At 47.4% G+C, this 19,009-nt stretch overlaps 1 protein-coding gene across 4 annotated transcripts; it reads left to right on the top strand.

The window, feature by feature from the left end:
• Window positions 1–31: 31 nt before the first annotated feature.
• On the top strand, window positions 32–18,970 carry ATRIP (ATR interacting protein). Of its 4 annotated transcripts, none has more exons than XM_019023468.4 (14): window positions 47–399; window positions 3,333–3,466; window positions 5,033–5,203; window positions 7,597–7,715; window positions 10,566–10,723; window positions 12,667–12,762; window positions 13,095–13,224; window positions 13,418–14,107; window positions 14,669–14,755; window positions 17,063–17,199; window positions 17,359–17,450; window positions 17,900–17,980; window positions 18,149–18,401; window positions 18,802–18,970. In XM_019023468.4, exons 1-14 carry the CDS (start codon window positions 153–155, stop codon window positions 18,867–18,869), a joined length of 2,463 nt encoding a protein of 820 aa, XP_018879013.4. In that variant the 5' UTR covers window positions 47–152; the 3' UTR covers window positions 18,870–18,970. The 4 variants fall into 4 exon arrangements, with proteins under 4 accessions (XP_055238298.2, XP_063559829.1, XP_018879013.4 ...); XM_063703758.1 differs by having other exon boundaries at window positions 17,362–17,450; XM_055382323.2 differs by lacking the exon at window positions 14,669–14,755 and having other exon boundaries at window positions 32–399.
• Window positions 18,971–19,009: the final 39 nt, after the last annotated feature.

Here is a 19,009-nt window from a genome sequence, read left to right on the forward strand (position 1 = left end):
CCTCCGCCTGCCAGCTGATTGGCCCCTGGGCCAGGGGCGGGGCACTCGCTGCGGAGGCAAGCGGCGGCGCGCGGACGGTTGGTCCGGCTCTCTGGCCTGGCTGCAGGCAAGTCTAGTTCGGCGCTGTCGGATACTTGGGGTGAGCGGAAAGCATGGCGGGGACCTCCGCGCAAGGCAGCAAGAGGCGGAGCGAGCCCCCGGCGCCTCGCCCCGGCCCGCCGCCGGGCACCGGGCACCCCCCGAGCAAGCGGGCCCGGGGCTTCTCCGCAGCCGCTGCCCCGGACCCTGACGACCCGTTCGGCGCGCATGGGGACTTCACTGCCGACGACCTGGAGGAGCTTGACACCCTCGCGTCACAGGCCCTGAGCCAATGTCCGGCCGCGGCTCGGGACGTGTCCAGTGAGTGCTCCTCGCGGCCTTTTGCTCGGAGGGAGTTGTCAACCGCGCCAGATCCCCTTGATGGCTGTGGCTTCGGAACCTCGCGGCCAGCACTGCCTTTTCGCCTTTTTAAAATATGGGAACACCCTGATTTAAGCAGCGGTTGTCTTCCAGAAGGTCCTTTGATTTTAGGGGGAAATGCATTAGCCAGGTCAAACAGCCGATTTGAAACACAGAAGGCTAAGTTGACATTTTACTTTATTTTCTAAAGTTTAGGCCACTTGGTTCTTGGTTCTAGGCAGAGATCCTTGGAACACACCTACCACCACCATCAGAACCATCACTACCCATGCATGGGGACCCATTCTTGTGACAAGTTTGAGCGGCTTTAGATCTTATGAAGCCCACTGTCTCCCTTGGGCAGTGTAAGCATGGGAGGAGCCTGACACAGGCAAGAGATGAAATAAATTTATTCTTTTATACAACCAGTAAACTGTGCTAGGTGCCCAAACGTGAGGAACTGCAGCTGACCTTGCAATGAACAAAATACAAAAACTGTCCTTCATGGAGCTTACATTCTAGTTAAGGAGTGAGTGAAGTCTTGAGAATTCCCAGAAAGAGAAAGGTTTTGAGTGCACCTTGCATCTGTACTTGGGTGTCTCAAGGCACCTTAAACTCAACACTCATTTCCTGGAAACCCAATCCTCCTCCAGCACTTCTAGCATGGTGCCGGCAAAGCAGACATTCAGAGAATGATGACCAGATGTTCCACAAGGAAGTAACTAGCATGACTCTCCATCCAGTGACACAAAGCGACTCTTCCCCTTTCCTTGACTCTACATCTAATTTATTTGGAAAGCCTGTCAAGCTTACCTTCTTAATCCTTCTCTGGAATCTATCCTATTCACATTGCTTCTACCAACTGCCTGATCTGTGTTACCATGAGTCCTCCCTTGAACAATGGTCTGCTAAATTGGTTTCCCATTTCCAGTCTTGACTCCCTGCAAGTGAGGCTTCACATCACATTCTGAGTGATCTTTTCAAAACTCAAATCTGGCTGTGTCTTACACAGATATACATGAACACCCTTTTTTTTTTTTTTTGACGGAGTCTCACTCTGTCACCCAGGCTGAAGTGCAGTGGTGCCATCTTGGCTCACCACAGCCTCTACCTCCCAGGTTCAAGAGATTCTCTTGCCTCAACCTCCCGAGTAGCCTCAGCCTCCCAAGTAGCTGGGATTACTTGTGCCCGCCACCACGCCTGGCTAATTTTTGTATTTTTAGTAGAGACGGGGTTTCGCCATGTTGGCCAGGCTGGTCTCAAACTGCTGACCTCAGGTGATCCACCCGCCTTGGTCTCCCAAAGTGCTGAGATTACAGGCATGAGCCACCCGCACCCAGCCATGAACACCACTAATGAAAGCCCTTTAATAATTTCCTATTTCTTCTAGTGTGAAGACCAAAATCCTTAACATGGCCTGCAAGGCCCAGCCTGGTTTGGCCCTTTCTCAGTCTCTGGGTCCTGGCTGCACTAACATTCTTTGAATTCTCTCTGCTTCTTTACAATACAGGAACTTTATACATTGTTCTTTCTTTGTACATTGAGTATACTTTTCATTCATTCGTCTCCACTCATCTGGTTAATTCCTACTTGTCCTTCAGCTCTCAGCTCCTTCAAGTCTCCTCTAGGGAAATGTTCCAGTCATCCCACTTAAGTCAGATTGCTGTCATATTACAGGCTTTCCTGTATTTGTTCTCTTCTGCAGTTCTTAATCACGGTTGTAATTTTACATTTATCTGTGTGATTATTTGTTGAATGTCTTTTAAGCTCTGTGAGTGTAGGGAAGTATCAATTTTGCTCACTATTGTACCTGTAGAGCCTAACATGCCTGGCATATTGCATGTGGTCAGTAACTATTACTGAATAATAAATAGATCATCGAGTTCTGGCCAATGAGATCTCCTCAGGCTTTAGATGAGACTCTTGGAATTGGATGAAGGATAGGGAAAGAATAATAGGATCTGTTGTTTTAGAAGGATCATTTATGAGTTTCAGCCGGGTGTGGTGGCTCATGCCTCTAATCCCAGCACTTTGGGAGGCCAAGGTGGGCTGATTACTTGAAGCCAGGAGTTTGAGACCAGGCTGGCCAATATGGTGAAACCCCGTCTCTACTAAAAATATAAAAATTAGCCGGGTGTGGTAGCACACACCTGTAATTCCAGCTACCTAGGAGGGTGAGGCACAAGAATCGCTTGAACCTGGGAGGTGGAGGTTGCAGTGAGCCGAGATCATGCCACTGCTCTCCAGCCTGGGCAACAGAGCGAGACTCTGTCTCAAAAAAAAAAAAAAAAGAAAGATCATTTATGAGTTTGAACCATGTTCTTAGGTTGAAAAACACCTATATTGCTTACTAGATCTTTCTCTGCTTTGCTCTCAAGAGTAATTCTTCCCAGCACTTTGGGAGGCAAAGGCAGGAGGATTGCTTAAGCCCAGGAATTCAAGACCAACCTGGGCAACATAAGGAGACCCAATCTCTACAAAGAATTTTAAAATTAGCCAGGCATCCAGGCACAGTGGCTGACGCCTGTAATCCCAACACTTTGGGAGGCTGACGCGGGTGGATCGCAAGGACAGGAAATCAAGACCAGCCTGGCTAACATGGTGAAACGCCATCTCTACTAAAATACAAAAAAAAAAAAAAAAAAAAAATAGCCAGGCATGGTGGCACACACCTGTAGTCCCAGCTACACAGGAGGCTAAGGCAGGAGGATCACTTGAACCCAGAAGGTCAAGGTGGCAGTGAGCAGTGATCACACCATTGCACTCCAACCTGGGTGACAGAGCAAGACCCTATCTCAAAAAAAAAAAAAAAAAAAAGTGGGTATTTTCAGCATTTTCTGGCAAAAGTGGGAAAATATTGGGTCCTGAAATGTATATGGAACTGTTTTTTGCAGGTGATCATAAGGTCCACAGATTATTAGATGGCATGTCAAAAAATCCTGCAGGGAAAAACAGAGAAACTGTTCCAATTAAAGATAATTTTGAATTAGAGGTACTTCAGGCACAATACAAAGAACTTAAAGAAAAGGTAAGTGACTTAACTTGTGGTTTTTGTAGCTAATTCATTCACTTATGTGTTTAAAAGCATTGTACAGTAAAATATACAAAAGTTGTAAAACAAGTGTCTAGATTCATCCCTATGACATGGGAAAAGACTAGGGAAAGAAAACCAGAAAGTTTAGGCTGAAAGAAACTAAATCTTGAGATTCCTAATGCCAAAGGCAAGAAGAAAAACACTGTATACCAGATCCAAAAAGAGATACAAACTGTTAGGGTACTAAGATGAATTTATAGCATGTATCTTCATGTGAAGAACACAACTTCATAATGGTTGCTATTTTCATTAGCAGCTTTGCAAGAAAGCAGGTACTCTTCATATCACCATCTGTAGGTCCCTAAGAAAACCAGGAATATGTGGAATTTTAGTTGTGCAAGGTATGTGACCCAGATTTTTTTTTTTTTTTTTTTTTTTTTTGGAGGTGGAGTCTGTCATCCAGGCTGGAGTACAGTGACACAATCTCGGCTCACTTCAACCTCTGCCTCCTGGTTTTAAGCGATTCTCATGCCTTAGCTTCCAGAGTAGCTGGGACTACAGGTGTGCACCACCACACCCAGCTAATTCTTATATTTTTAGTAGAGACGGAGTTTCACCATGTTGGCCAGGCTGGTCTCAAACTCCTGGCCTCAGCCTCCCAAAGTGTTGGGATTACAGGCATGAGCTACCACACCCAGCGACCCAGATTGTTAATGCCTCTTAGAGCCTAAAGGATCTGGCCAGGAGCGGTGGCTCACACCTGTAATCCCAGCACTTTGGTAGGCCGAGGCCAGTGGATCACCTGAGGTCAGGAGTTCGAGACCAGCCTGGCCAACATGGTGAAAACCCGTCTCTACTAAAAATACAAAAATTAGCTGGGCATGGTGGTGGGCGCCTGTAATCTCAGCTACTCGGGAGGCTGAGGCAGGAGAATTGCTGGAACCTGGGAGGTGAAGGTTGCAGTGAGCCGAGATCGTGCCATTGCACTCCAGCCTAGGCGACAATAGCAAGACTCCATCTCAAAAAAAAAAAGGAATCTGGTCAGGCAAGGTGGCTCATGCCTGTAATCCCAGCACTTTGGGAGGCCAAGGTGAGAGAATCGCTTGAACCCAGGAGTTCAAGACCAGCCTGGGCAATACAATGAGACCCTGTCTCTACAGATAAAAGTGAAAATTGGCCAGGCTAGTGGCACATGCTTTGTAGTCCTAGCTACTCAAGAGGTTGAGGTGAGAGGATCACTTGAGCCCAGGAGTTCAAGGTTACATTGAGCTATGATTGTGCCACAGCATTCCAGCCTAAGCAACCCCATCCCCCTCCCTGGCAAAAAGAATCTGCATGCATGAGTGGCAAGTGTATGCTTAAGCTATCTTGATGAATATCAGCTGTCCCATGAACAGGCCTAGCAGACCATGGTGACATCTGGTTGCTGTGGATATATTTTGAGTACTCATTTGTCTGTTTTTCCTGTGCTTTCTCCATCTCCCCAACTACATGTTAAAACAAAGTACCTAAGTAGTTTTCTCTTACAAAGTTTTCACGAAATTAATTTGGCATTTACAGATGAAATTAATGGAAGAAGAAGTTCTCATTAAGAATGGAGAAATTAAAATTTTGCGAGACTCACTACATCAGACGGAATCCGTTCTAGAGGAACAGAGAAGATCACATTTTCTTCTTGAGCAAGAGAAAACCCAAGCACTCAGTGACAAGGAAAAGGAATTCTCCAAAAAGGTGACCCAGAGCATTTGTTTTGCACCAGCTTTGCCTGCCCACTGAGTTCCTTTGAGCAGGGTTGCCTGTAAATCTTCCAGGGAGATTTCAACACTTGTTTGTCTTAAATACTTTCTGCTATCATCTCATTGCCATCCACTCTTCTTCCAGGGTCTGGATATATTTTGGAAAGGGATTTAGGTGAAACTCTGTTTTGCTGTGGTAGTTGGTCTTGGCAGGAATAAATAACTAGCTTAGCATTTCTAGAAACAGGTTTACATTAGGGCTCTTTTGCTAGATCAGAAACTCAACTGACCTGGCTTAGGCTAAAAGGAAACGTATTGGCTTCCATATCCAAGTCTGGGAAGAACAGGGGTATGCTGGGACCTTAAATGACTTAAATCTTGCCAGGACATTTTTATTCTCTATGCTATAAACAGGCTCTATCCTTATGGTAGAGTGTGTGTTCTCCAGAAGCTCCTGGGCTCATATTTTATAAATACAGAGCAGAATTAAGACTTAGGGCCACGTGCAGTGGCTCACACCTGTAATCCAGCACTTTGGGAGGCTGAGGTGAGAGGATCACTTGAGCCAGGAGTTCGAGACCAGCCTGGGAAACTAGTGAGACCTCATCTCCACAAAAAAGAAAAAGAAAAAATGAACAAAATTATCCAGGCATGGTGGTGTGCACCTGTAGTCCCAGCTACTCAGGAGGCTGAGGTGGGAGAATTGCTTGAGCCCAGGAGGTTGAGGCTGCAGTAAGCCATGATCATGCCATTGTACTCCAGCCTGGGCAATAGAGCGAGACCCTGTCTCAAAAAAAGACTTAGGCTCCCTCATCTCAAGTTTTAAAATTCTGAGAAAGGCTCTGATTGGTCTAACTTGAGTCAGTTGTCTGTCCCTGGCCAATTGCTATAACCAAAAGCAACCAAAAGCAAAAAATGACAGCCCCCATTCTAATAAAATAGTCAGAGGTAGGGAAATTATTGATTTTTTTTTTTTTTTTTTTTGAGACAGGGTCCAGGGTTTCACTCTCTTGCCCAGGCTGGAGTGCAGTGGTGCAATCACAGCTCACTGCAGCCTTGACCTCCCAGGCTCAAGCAATCCTCCCATCTCAGCCTCCCAGGTAGCTGGAACTATAGGCACACACCACCAGGCACAGCTAATTTTTAAATTTTGGTACAGACAGGGTTTTGCTGTATTCCCCAAGCCGTTCTCAAGCTCCTGGGCTCACGCAGTCCTCCCACCTTGGCCTTCCAAAGTGCTGAGATTACAGGCGTGAGCCACCATGCCCAGCCTGTTTCTCAGGGAAAGGAAAATGCTATTCTGGAAGGAAAAACAGTAGGTATCCAGTACCTACTACAACTTTCCCTCAGCACCTCCCCATGCTTCAATCTCAAGGACATGGGATCTTATTCTCATTGTTTCATTCAGCAAACTTAGCAAACTTTAAGCACTTACCTGTGCCCATCGTTAACCGCAATAGTTAACTTTCTGTATAAGTGATGAAGAGCAAGGAATTTGCGGTCAGACAAACCTGAATTTGAATCCAGGCTTCATCACACATAAGCAGTGACCTCAAGGTAATAACTTAAGCTCCCTGGCTCATTTCCCTTATCTGTTCCAAAACATAACCAGAAGGGTTGTTGGGAGACTCACACATTCTTGCACTTACTGTGTCTGGTGCTGGGCCTGGCGCAGAGTGTGCTTGAGGAATGATGGCAGTTACTGTTGGCTATAGCACCTGCAGGCCAGAGCAGCAGGTCTGTCTATACTGCACAGTGTCTTGGTAAACTATTCCAACTACTCTGCCCAAACTTTGAGGAAGACCTGGAATTGTGCACCAGTGCGTTCATTAATAAAGGTCAATATGTTACTGCTGACATAGGGCACCTTACCAAGCTCTATGCTGGGTATTTTACACTCATCATTCTACTTAATCCTCCCAACTATCATGAAGACAGGTGTTTTATGTTACAAATAAGTTAGGATTCAAAGACATTAAATAAATGGTGGGCTGGTATTTAATACTTTTTTTTATTTTTTAAATTTTTTGTAGAGGCAAGGTCTTGCTATTTTGCCCAGGCTGGTCTCGAACTCCTGGGCTGAAATGATCCTCCCGCCTCAACCTCCCAAAGTGCTTAGGATTACAGGCCTGAACCACCACACCCGGCCAGGGCTGGTATTTAAACCCTCACAAACTACCCTTACAATAGAGTCCAGTATCTTTTTAGAGTACCATATTGTCTTTCAGAAAGAAAGCTAATGTTTGATATTTTAGGACATTTATATCACAGCAGACTTTCATATGTATTTTTCATTGTTTGTCTTTTACTGGCTTGTGATTTTGAAGCCCAAAGATATTTTTGTGTATATGATGGGACCACTACAAGCATGTTTCTTTTGCCTTCCAGCTCCAATCATTGCAGTCTGAACTCCAGTTTAAAGATGCAGAGATGAATGAATTAAGGACAAAGCTCCAGACCAGTGAACGAGCAAATAAACTGGCTGCTCCCTCTGTTTCCCATGTCAGGTAATGATGGTGCTGGAGGGATAGTTCAGTTTTGCATTATTTAGTAAAAAATCTGCATAACAATGTCAGGCTGGTCCTAAATGAAGGCCATTTAGACCCCTCCACCTGGGCAGAGATCCTCTTTTCCTGAAGGATTCAGAGGTGGTTTAGATGAAGCTTGCATGGTTTGAGACATCACAGCATAAAGGTCTATACTCTAGAAATGCTGCCTCTGTATGGCACTTTATAAACATAATTCTTCAGGACTAGAAAGACCTGGAAAAATGATCTCCAAATTTTGGGGGTGGGCTGGTCTCTACTTTTATGTAATTTGTTTAACTGATTTTGTTGGAAGCATGGGTGTATTTTAGTTCCAGCTACTTGGAATATTTTTTTCTCATTTGCTTTCTGGGGACCCTTGTCCAACAGCCCCATCCTTTGTGGTCAGATGTGCTCAACTTTTTTTTTTTCTTTTTTTTTTTTTGAGACAGAGTCTCACTCTGTCACCCAGGCTGGAGTACAGTGGTACAATCTCAGCTCACTGCAACCTCCGCCTCCTGGGTTCAAGCAATTCTCCTCCTTCAGCCTCCTGAGTAGCTGGGACTACAGGCACACACCACCACGCCCAGCTAATTTTTGTATTTTTAGTAGAGACGGAGTTTCACCATGTTGGCCAGGCTCGTCTCAAACTCCTGGACTCAAATGATTTGCCAGCCTGGGCCTCCCAAACTACTGGGATTACAAGCATGAGCCACTGTGCCTGGTGCAGCCTGGAAATTTGAAGTGTCAGTCAGGGCATCTTCTGGTTTTGAACATTCTGCCGCCTTTGTTCATAATGGGCAGTGTGTGAAACTGAACTCTCCATGCCTTGCATTGTCCACATAAGACAAGAGAACTGAGGGGATCCTCTTCACACATCAGTAACAGAAAGACCTCAGCATTATATGATCAGATCAGAGGGTTAATACTGCTTCTCTACCATAAAGACATTGGCACTAAGTTGCTCAGTTTTCAACATACCTAGTAGGTTTATCAAAATTTTGATATTTATTTTGATAGCCCTTTTTCTATTTAAAGTCTTTGCATTCTATTGGAAGTCTTTTTTTTTTTTTTGAGACAGAGTCTCACTATGTTGTCCAGGCTGGAGTGTAGTCGCATGATCTCAGCTCACTGCAACCTCCACCTCCCGAGTTCAAGTGATTCTCCTGTCTCAGCCTCCCAAGTAGCTGGGATTACAGGCACATACCACCACACCAGGCTAGTTTTTTTGTATTTTTTTTTTTTAAGTAGAGATGGGATTTCACCATGTTGGCCAAGCTGCTCTCGAACTCCTGACTTCAGGTGATCCGCCCGCCTCGGCCTCCCAAATTGTTGGGATTACAAGGGTGAGCCACTGTGCCCAGCCTGGAAGTCTTGTGACTATTAAAAAATCGTTTGTTCCACATTGGCTGGGTGCAGTGGCTCACACCTGTAATCCCAACACTTTGGGAGGATGAGGCGGGCAGATCACTTGAGGTCAGTAGTTCAAGACCAACCTGGCCAACATGGTGAAACCCTGTCTCTACTGAAAATATAAAAATTATCTGGGCATGGTGGCATGCGCCTGTAATCCCAGCTATTTGGGAGGCTGAGGCAGGAGAATCACTCGAACCTGGAGGCAGAGGTTGCAGTGAGCCAGGATCACGCCACTGCACTCCAGCCTGGGCAACAGAACAAGACTCCATTCCAGAAAAAAAAAAATAGTTTGTTCCACATTGAAAAGATGTTTTGCACCAGGCATGGTAGCTACAGAGGCAATCCCAGCTACACAGGAGGCTAAGGCAGGAAGATTGCTTAAGGCTAGCAGTTCGAGACCAGCCTGGGCAACATAGCAAAACCCCATTGCTACTTAAAAAAAAATAAAATTACTGGCCCCAGTGGCTCACGCCTGTAATCCCAGCATTTTGGGAAGCTGAGGTGGGCAGATCATTTGAGCCCACGAGTTCAAGACTAGCCTAGGCAACATGGTGAAACTCTATCTCTAGAAATAACTCTATCTCTAGAAAGAATAAAAAGTTAGCCAGATGTGGTGGTTGCACACCTGTAGTCCCTGTGCTACTCAGAAGGATGAGGTGGGAAGATCACTAAGCCCAAGAGGTGGAGGCTGCAGTGAGCCGTAGTTGTGCCACTGGGCTCCAGCATGGGCAACAGAGTGAGACCCTGTCTCACCAAAAAAAAAAAAAAAAAAATTAGCTGGCCATGTTGATGTGTGCCTGTAATCCCAGCTACTCAGGAGGCTGGGATTACAGATGGGTGGATCGCTTGAGCCCAGGAGGTCAAGGCTGCAGTGAGCTATGATCATGCTACTGTACTCCAGCCTGGGCAACGGAACAAGACTCTGTCTCAAAAAAAAAAATGTTTTGGTGGAATTGTAAATAGTGATAATAAAGAATAGTAAAGGAATTATGGCTAATATTATATTTTTGGATGATTAGAAAAATATAAAAATGAGTAAAAGAATTTTCAATAATTTTGGATCAAAATCCCTGGAATTAGCCAGTAACAGTGGATCATGCCTGTAATCCCAGCACTTTGGGAGGCCAAAGTGGGTGGATCACTTGAGCTCAGCAGTTCCAGACCAGCCTGGGTAACTTAGCGAAACCCCATCTCTTTGGAGAAATTAAAATTTAAAAATATTTTTAAAACAAAAAACAAATGCCTGGAATTTTGCACTGCTCCTCTGACAAAGAATGGTAGACATATAATAGATAAAACCTTTGGTTAAAACACCTAGACATGAAAAGTTTGAAGTTTGTTAGAAATTTTGTAACCAGATATTTTGAATGGTTTTAGTAGAATCATTACTTTGCTTTCATAGTTAACTTTTTCCAGTCCTAGGAAAAACCCTTCTGTGGTTATAAAGCCAGAAGCATGTTCTCCACAATTTGGAAAAACATCTTTTCCTACAAAGGAGTCTTTTAGTGCTAACATGTCCCTTCCCCACTCCTGCCAGACGGAGTCAGGATACAAGCCTCTGGTGGGCAGAGAGGGTAAGTCCATTAGTCATCTATTGATGTATAACAAGCTACCCAAATATGTGGCTTCAAACAATTATTATTTATTTTCTCCCAATTTCTGTGATCAGCAATTCTGACAAGGCACAGAGGGGACAATCTCTGCAGGGACTGGAATCACTGAAACCTTGTCTTAAGCTGGAGGATCTATTTCAAGGTGGCTCACTCACATGGCTGGCAGTGTAATTTCTTGCCACATGGGCCTCTGCACATGTATATGGGGTATCCTCTTAACCTGGTGGGTGGCTTCCTCTAAAGCTAGCAAATCCGGAGAGAGCGAGCCAGACAGAAGCTATCCATTTATGGCCTAGCCTCAGAAGTCACACAGCATCCCCTCTGCCACATTCTATTTGTTAGAAGCAAATCACTGAGTCTGGGCTTCATTCAAGGGGGGAAACCAAGCTTATACCTTTTTTTTAATTTTTATTTTTTATTTTTATTTTATTATACTTTAAGTTTTAGGGTACATGTGCACAACGTGCAGGTTTGTTACGTATGTATATATGTGCCATGTTGGTGTGTTGCACCCATTAACTCGTCATTTAGCATTAGGTATATCTCCTAATGCTATCCCTCCCCTCTCCCCCCAAGCTTATACCTTTTGAAGGGGAGTTGTGTCAAAGCATTTGTGGGCCTTTTTTTTTTTTTTTTTTTGAGACGGAGTCTCACTCTGTCACCCAGGCTGGAGTGCAATGGCACGATATCAGCTCACTGCAACTTCCGCCTCCTGGGTTCAAGTGATTCTCCTGCCTCAGCCTCCCGAATAGCTGGGATTACAGGCACCTGCCATCATGCTTGTGGGCATATTTTTAAACCATCACAGCATCAATTGACCATGCCAAAAACCTAGCTAGTATGCAGGAATCTGTTTTTCTTTTCCTGTTTTTTTTTTTTTTTCTTTGAGGCGGAGTCTCACTCTGTCACCAGGCTGGAGTGCAGTGGCGTGATCTCGGCTCACTGCAACTTCTGCCTCCCATGTTCAAGCGATTCTCCTGCCTCAGCCTCCCGAGTAGCTGGGACTACAGGCATGCACCACCACACCCAGCTAATTTTTGTATTTTTAGTAGAGACAGGTTTCACCATGTTGGCCTGGATGGTCTCGATCTCATGACCTCGTGATCCACCCACTTCAGCCTCCCAAAGTGCTGGGATTACAGGCATGAGCCACCGTGCCCAGCCTCTGTTTTCCTTTTGTAGTCCAGCTTTTGAGTTTTTATAACTCAGTCCAGATTGAGGGGATGCTGCTGTTTTTTAGAGAGAGACAATCTAACATCAGTAGGTTTTCAGACTGCTATGTCAGTGTATCTTATAAATCAGATACATTGACCGTCTTCTTACCATCAACCTTTCAAATCCTTGGCCATCATAACACTTCTGAGAAACTGTAGCCCACTTACATTTTTGGCATCTAGCAGCTAAAGGGGCAGTGTACAGTAGTGTTACAAGCAGGCAGTAGAGCCCAGTAGCCTGGATGTGAGTCCCAGTAATGCTGTTAACTGGCTTATATGATTTGGGCAAGTCCTTTAGTCTCTGTGCCTCAGTTTCCCTGTATGTAAAACAGACCTAATGATAAATCCTTGTAGGGTCACTGAGGAACAAATGGGGTGATGTGTATAGAGCTCCTAGAACACTGTCTAGCACGTAACAAGCACCATGTCAATGATAGTGGTTACTGTTTTATCTAATTGCCTCATTTTGAGTGAGGCAAACAGCTTGATTTTCTTTTCCTTTCCTTGTGTGAGTTCCTGTTTTACATAAGGAAGGTAAAAGATGCAGGGCTCTTGAGCTGCTTTGGCTCTTGTTTGATCCAAGTTTGAAGAAGTAGAACAGCCTGTGTTTTAAACTCATTGCATGTAAAAGTTTCTAATATGCCCATGCTTCTGGGCTCAAGTTTTGATTTACATTTTATCACATTTCAGATAGTAAGCCCCACAGTCTGAGAGGTGACTCCATAAAACAAGAAGAGGCCCAGAAAAGCTTTGTTGACAGCTGGAGACAGAGATCAAACACTCAAGGTACCAGAATCCCTGCTTCTCCTGCAGGGGCCTGCATGGCTCTGAGTGATATGCAGAAGAATTGCCCAGGCCTCTGAGAACCGGTGCCCCGGTCAGTCCTTCAGAGAGTCCAGGGAAGTCAAAGTATGTGGCTTAAGCAGAAGACTTTATAAAGTGGAAAGGGCCAAGGGCAGGTATGTCCCAGAGCCTTCCGCACCCACAGGCATCTTCCTGGGGCTTAGTGGCAGCCTAGAGGACAGTTGGCATCCAAAGAATCCTTACTGTTTCCTTCTGAAAGCCACCGAAAAGATCTCCCATGTCAGAACCTTCTAGAGTCATCTTGTCTTCTGCAGGTTCCATTTTGATAAACCTGCTCCTGAAGCAGCCTTTGATCCCAGGGTCATCCCTAAGCCTTTGCCACCTCCTGAGTAGTAGTTCTGAGTCTCCTGCTGGCACCCCCCTGCAGCCACCAGGGTTTGGCAGGTAAGCATAAGACTCCTGGAAAGCTTGTTTGGGAAGGAGCTTCCTGGTAGCAAATTCCTTTCTGGCCCTGGCCAGCCTGAGAAGTCTGTGGGAAGGGCAGGCAGCCTGGAGAATTTGGCAGGCAGGCTGTTTGGGGCTCTTTACCTTATCTCCATCCCACACTTAATCTATTTTTCTTTGTGTTTGTTGCCAGTACCTTGGCTGGAATGTCAGGCCTCAGGACCACAGGTTCTTATGATGGGTCATTTTCCCTCTCAGCCCTGAGAGAAGCACAGAACCTGGCATTCACTGGACTGAATCTGGTTGCCAGGAATGAGTGCTCACGTGATGGAGACCCAGCAGAGGGAGGCAGAAGGGCCTTCCCACTCTGCCAGCTTCCTGGAGCCGTGCATTTCCTCCCCCTTGTACAGTTCTTCATCGGCTTACACTGCCAGGCCTTGCAGGACTTGGCAGCTGCTAAGAGAAGCGGAGCACCTGGGGACTCACCGACACATTCCTCCTGCGTGAGCTCTGGGGTAGAGACCAACCCTGAGGACTCAGTGTGCATCCTGGAAGGCTTCTCTGTGACTGCACTTAGCATTCTTCAGCACCTGGTGTGCCACAGCGGAGCAGTCGTCTCCCTATTACTGTCAGGAGTAGGGGCAGATTCTGCTGCTGGGGAAGGAAACAGGAGCCTGGTTCACAGGCTTAGTGATGGAGATATGACCTCAGCCCCAAGGGGGGTTGCTGATGACCAAGGACAGCACCCACTGTTGAAGATGCTTCTTCACCTGTTGGCTTTCTCTTCTGCAGCAACAGGACACCTTCAAGCCAGTGTCCTGACCCAGTGCCTTAAGGTTTTGGTGAAATTAGCCGAAAACACTTCTTGTGATTTCTTGCCCAGGTATCAAGCTGCATAGGAGTCATGATTCTTTGTGGGTCTCACCTGACCTCTTAAGGTCTAACCCATGGCACTTGTACTTTGCTCACATCTTGACTTATCTACACTAGTTAGTTCTAAGGCTTGGTTCAGGGAGTTCTGAAGTGATGGGAAGTGGGGCCAAATGGGAGAACCAAGGAAGTGGTTTATTTGATTTAATTCTGCCTCTGAACAACAGGTAAGCAAAAGGCACACATGATTAAAGGAGGCTGCTAACCTCTGTGGAGGAGGGCCCTGCCCCAGGACAAGGGTTAAGACAAGGGGCCTCTGAACCTGAGATGTGGGTAAGCTGAAGACCACATATCACAAGCACGTTGAAGTTTAGTGGGTTCCCTAAGGAAGCAGAGGATGTGGGGAGGGTCTGCAGCCCACGGGCTGACCTTGCTGGGAGTCTGTGCCTGTCATTGTGCCCATCTTTAGCATGCATCTGGGGTGGCCTGTTCTTCTTAAGGTTTGTGGGTAGTATATTATAGTGAACCTAGTGAATGAACACTGTGATCATAAATTCCTCCCTTGGGATTCCAGAGCCGCAAGACTGGGGAGAACTGTGAACACAACCAGCCCACCCCCTCATCCAATAATCCAGTCTCCCTCTCAGCACTCTACCAAAGGGTCAGTTTCTATGTTGGAATGATTCCACTGGCTGAATATATCTTAAATCATCTCATCTCTGAGCTCAGCACTGCTGTTTCCTAGATCTGTTTCCATCTGAATATTTTTGGTTGGTCTGGCCCATGCTAAAGGTGGTATTCACCTGGACACAGCACCGCAGTGTAGTGTGGGCAGTGGGATCAGGCAGACCCAGCACTCAAGTGCCCAGCAGGGGCCCAGCTCATAGTGGCTGTTTTTTTGTTGTTGTTGTTTATTTGTTTGTTTTTGTTTTTGTTTTTGTTTTGAGATGAAGTTTCGCTCTTGTTGTCCAGGCTGGAGTGCAGTGGTGCGATCTTGGCTCACTGCAACCTCCACTTCCCAGGTTCAAGCAGTTCTCCTGCCTCAGCCTGCTGAGACGCTGAGATTACAGGCACCTGCCACCACACCTGGCTAATTTTTTATATTTTTAGTAGAGACAGGGTTTCACCATGTTGGCCAGGCTTGTCTCAAATGCCGGACCTCAGGTGATCCACCTGCCTTGGCCTCCCAAAGTGCTAGGATTACAGGCGTGAGCCACCGGGCCCAGCCTTGGTTATTTGTTTAATAATTGTTAAATGAATGAATCCCAGGCTGGGCACAGTGGCTCCTGCCTGTAATCTCAGCACTTTGGGAGGCCAAGGTGGGAGGATCACTTGAGCCCAGGAGTTTGAGACCAGCGTGGGCAACAAAGCAAGACTCCCATCTCTACAATTTTTTTTTTTTTTAATTAGCCAGGCATGGTGGCAGTGAGCTATGACCATGCCACTGCACTCCAGCCTAGGTGACAGAGTGAGACCCTATCTCAAAGAATCCCAGAAACCATGTTTTTACTGGTGGTAGACATACCATTATTCCACTCCTGTTGAGCTTGTCCACAGGGACATTCAAAACACAGCCACAGCTGGGCATTTATCTATTTCATGTACTGGGGCTCTTCATAAAATTTCATTTAAAGAGGTTCTTAGGGGCTGGGCACGGTGGCTCACGCCTGTAATCCCAGCACTTTAGGAAGCCGAGGTGGGTGGATCACGAGGTCAGGAGATCGGGACCATCCTGGCTAACATGGTGAAACCCCGTCTCTACTAAAAATACAAAAAAGTAGCTGGGCGTGGTGGCAGGCACCTGTAGTCCCAGCTACTCGGGAGGCTGAGGCAGGAGAATCACTTGAACCCTGGAGGCAGAGGTTGCAGTGAGCTGAGTTTGCACCACTGCACTCCAGCCTGGGTGACAGAGCGAGACTCAGTTTCAAAAAAAAAAAAAGTTCTTACGCTATCAAAAAATAACTTGGAAACCACTGTGGTGTATATAAAGGTGGATTTTCTTTGCAATACCTTCTGCAAGTGGCAGATATTGGACATCTTACAGCCCAATAATGAAACCAGGTAATAACCATGTTAAATTCCAGCTTCCCACAAAGGTCTGCACACCCTGGCAACTAAAAAGCATTGAACTTTTTGTCTGCTGTGCAGGATTTGCCCTAAAGTAAGTTCACCACACATAGTGAGACCTTGCTTCCTAAGGACACACTGAGGGATATCTTGACCTTCTATGCTTAGAAACTGCCGATGTCTGAAGGGGTACACACCTGGCCAGACCCCATAGAGTGTTTCAGAATTGCCCTTCTCCCCACCCACCAGGCCAGTCCATCATGCTCCTCCAGGCTATGTGGGTTGAGCAAACAGCAGCAGTTGCCTTGGGGCTTGGTTTATTGGGGTAATAGCTTTCCTTTTACCCCTGAGACCTGGGGCAGTATGCCCAGAACCCCTCCCTCCTGCACACCCCACAGTAGGCACATTCTCCCACTGGCAGCAGATATGTTTTCTGGCAAGTAGAGAAAATGGCTTTCCTTACCCTGTGAGAGGTCTCATAAGATCCAGCCATAGCCAAGGCCATGTTTGTCACCTCTGGAGCCCTGGTCAGTCCTTCTGTGGGCACAGAACATTTCTCTCCCACCTAAGTTAGGACCTGCATCCCTGTTTGGGAGCATGTGGAAGCCAGGCATCCCAGGTCCAGGAGGTCATCCCACTTCCTGGGCGATGCTACACCAGATGAGGGCCTGTCCTCTCAGCTGCAGCAGTCTTGCAGTGGAAGTGCCCACTTGTTCACATGAAACAAGTTTCATAGCAAGTAAGTAGGGGTCAGGCCAGCACTGAAACCCAAGTCTGGCTGAACCAACTCACCTGTTCGTACTGCCTTGCTCAATTTTGTGTTACCTCTAGTGGAGTGTGAAGGTAGGTTATGGAGCTGGGGTTGGGGAGTGTCACGTCTCTCTGGGTCCCTGTCTTTTAGGTTCCAGTGTGTGTTCCAAGTGCTGCCAAAGTGCCTCAGCCCAGAGACACCCCTGCCTAGCGTGCTGCTGGCTGTTGAGCTCCTCTCCCTGCTGGCGGACCACGACCAGCTGGCACCTCAGCTCTGTTCCCACTCGGGTAAAGCAGGGTGGGGCGGGCGTCTAGACTGCTCCTGCAGATCAAGGGAAGGGTTGGGGTGGGAACAGGGTCAAGGGCCTCAGAGGGCTTCTGCAGTATGTAGCCCACGCTCTTTATGAGAAAGGGCACCCTGAGTGAGAGGTGCGCTATCCTCATCAGAAGGCTGCCTCCTGCTGCTGCTGTACATGTACATCACATCACGGCCTGACAGAGTGGCCTTGGAGACACAATGGCTCCAGCTGGAACAAGAGGTAAAAGCTCCAGAGCCCCTTCTGGACACTGTCCCCACCCCATCCTAAGAACCAACAGAATCTCCTTTCTTTCCGCTGAGGAGAAACGGAGCTTTAATTCATTTTAGTAACAAGAGTTGATCAAGCAACTAAAGAGGTAAACTCAGTTTGGGGGCTGTGCATCACACAGATGCAATGCAGACAGGACTTGGCAGAGTTGCCTGATGACTGATCCTGTCCTGGCTTTGGGACTTGGGGGCAGAATAGGGGGCTGGAGGCAGGTGGGTTGCTGGTGACACATGAGTGCTTGTCCTGGGTCTGCCCTGGGAAGGTCCCACACCACTTCTTGGACCCCACTTGTGCAGACAAACAGTTGCTGAAGCAACTGAACTCTTACAGAAGCTTAAGAAAACCCTCGCAGGGACTGGTCTCCTTCTGCCCAGGATGGAACCAATCTGTTCTTGTTCTAGGTGGTGTGGCTCCTGGCTAAGCTTGGTGTGCAGAGCCCCTTGCCCCCAGTCACTGGCTCCAACTGCCAGTGTAATGTGGAGGTGAGTGGGTAGGGGCCAACAGCTGGCAGCTCTGGTGGTAAGGGGGCCCCGTGCAAGGACTGTAGGCCCCACTGCAAACCCCCTCACCTGAGGTGGCTAGGCTGAGCGGATTGTTAGGGTGCAGGCCATGGTGGCACCAGACCTCAGTCTGCACCCCCTCTCTCCCAGGTGGTCAGAGCGCTCACGGTGATGTTGCACAGACAGTGGCTGACAGTGCGGAGGGCAGAGGGGCCCCCAAGGACCGAGCAGCAGAGGCGGACAGTGCGCTGTCTGCGGGACACGGTGCTGCTGCTGCACGGCCTATCGCAGAAGGACAAGCTCTTCATGATGCACTGCGTGGAGGTCCTGCATCAGTTTGACCAGGTGATGCCGGGGGTCAGCATGCTCATCCGAGGACTTCCTGATGTGACCGACTGTGAAGGTAAGCCTGCCAGAGGCCCTCCCGCCCAGCCCCCACGGCTTCTTCCAGAGGTTCCCCAACAAGTCAGATTCCTGGGTGTCCCCTCAGCAGGCCCCTGCCCACTGCAGCCTGTTCCGGCACTGGGGCCATTTTCTTTTATCTTCCTGCCTCAGTTCTCCAAGCATATTGGGATGCCTTTTGCATCTATCTGTTGAGTGTGCCTGGCAGAGCCACGGTTTTTCCAGAAATAGCCGTGTCTGAATTGCCTTTGTATCACTTTGTTTGCAGTAGCTGAGGGAGCAGGGCCTGGGTGTGGAAGGGACTGGTTAGTTCCTGCGGATGTTGGGGGAGGAGAGGTGGGACCTGCCCTAGGCCCTGGCACCTTTGGGCCCTCACCAGGAACCTGTCCTTTTTGTCTCAGAGGCAGCCCTGGATGACCTCTGTGCCGCGGAAACCGATGTGGAAGACCCCGAGGTGGAGTGTGGCTGAGGCCCTGAGTGTCCAGCCACATGGTGGCACCAGCACCACTCCTTTCCTTACCACATCAACTGATTAAAGCAGTGACCAGCAGGAACTGCCCAGAGAACTGGCTGGCCTTGTTTCCTGAGTCTGATCTGTTTGGTGGAGTG

Source organism: Gorilla gorilla, chromosome 2 (genome assembly GCF_029281585.2).
Source record: "Gorilla gorilla gorilla isolate KB3781 chromosome 2, NHGRI_mGorGor1-v2.1_pri, whole genome shotgun sequence".
Taxonomy (NCBI): Eukaryota; Metazoa; Chordata; class Mammalia; order Primates; family Hominidae; genus Gorilla; species Gorilla gorilla.

Excerpts from the sequence above, each read along its gene's own strand:
- ATRIP (XM_019023468.4), top strand. The coding sequence starts at position 153 with ATGGCGGGGACCTCCGCGCAAGGCAGCAAGAGGCGGAGCGAGCCCCCG. Across the intron at positions 12,763-13,094 it reads ACAGAGATCAAACACTCAAG|GTTCCATTTTGATAAACCTG; the intron begins GTACCAGAATCC and ends TGTCTTCTGCAG. Across the intron at positions 17,451-17,899 it reads GGCTCCAGCTGGAACAAGAG|GTGGTGTGGCTCCTGGCTAA; the intron begins GTAAAAGCTCCA and ends TTCTTGTTCTAG.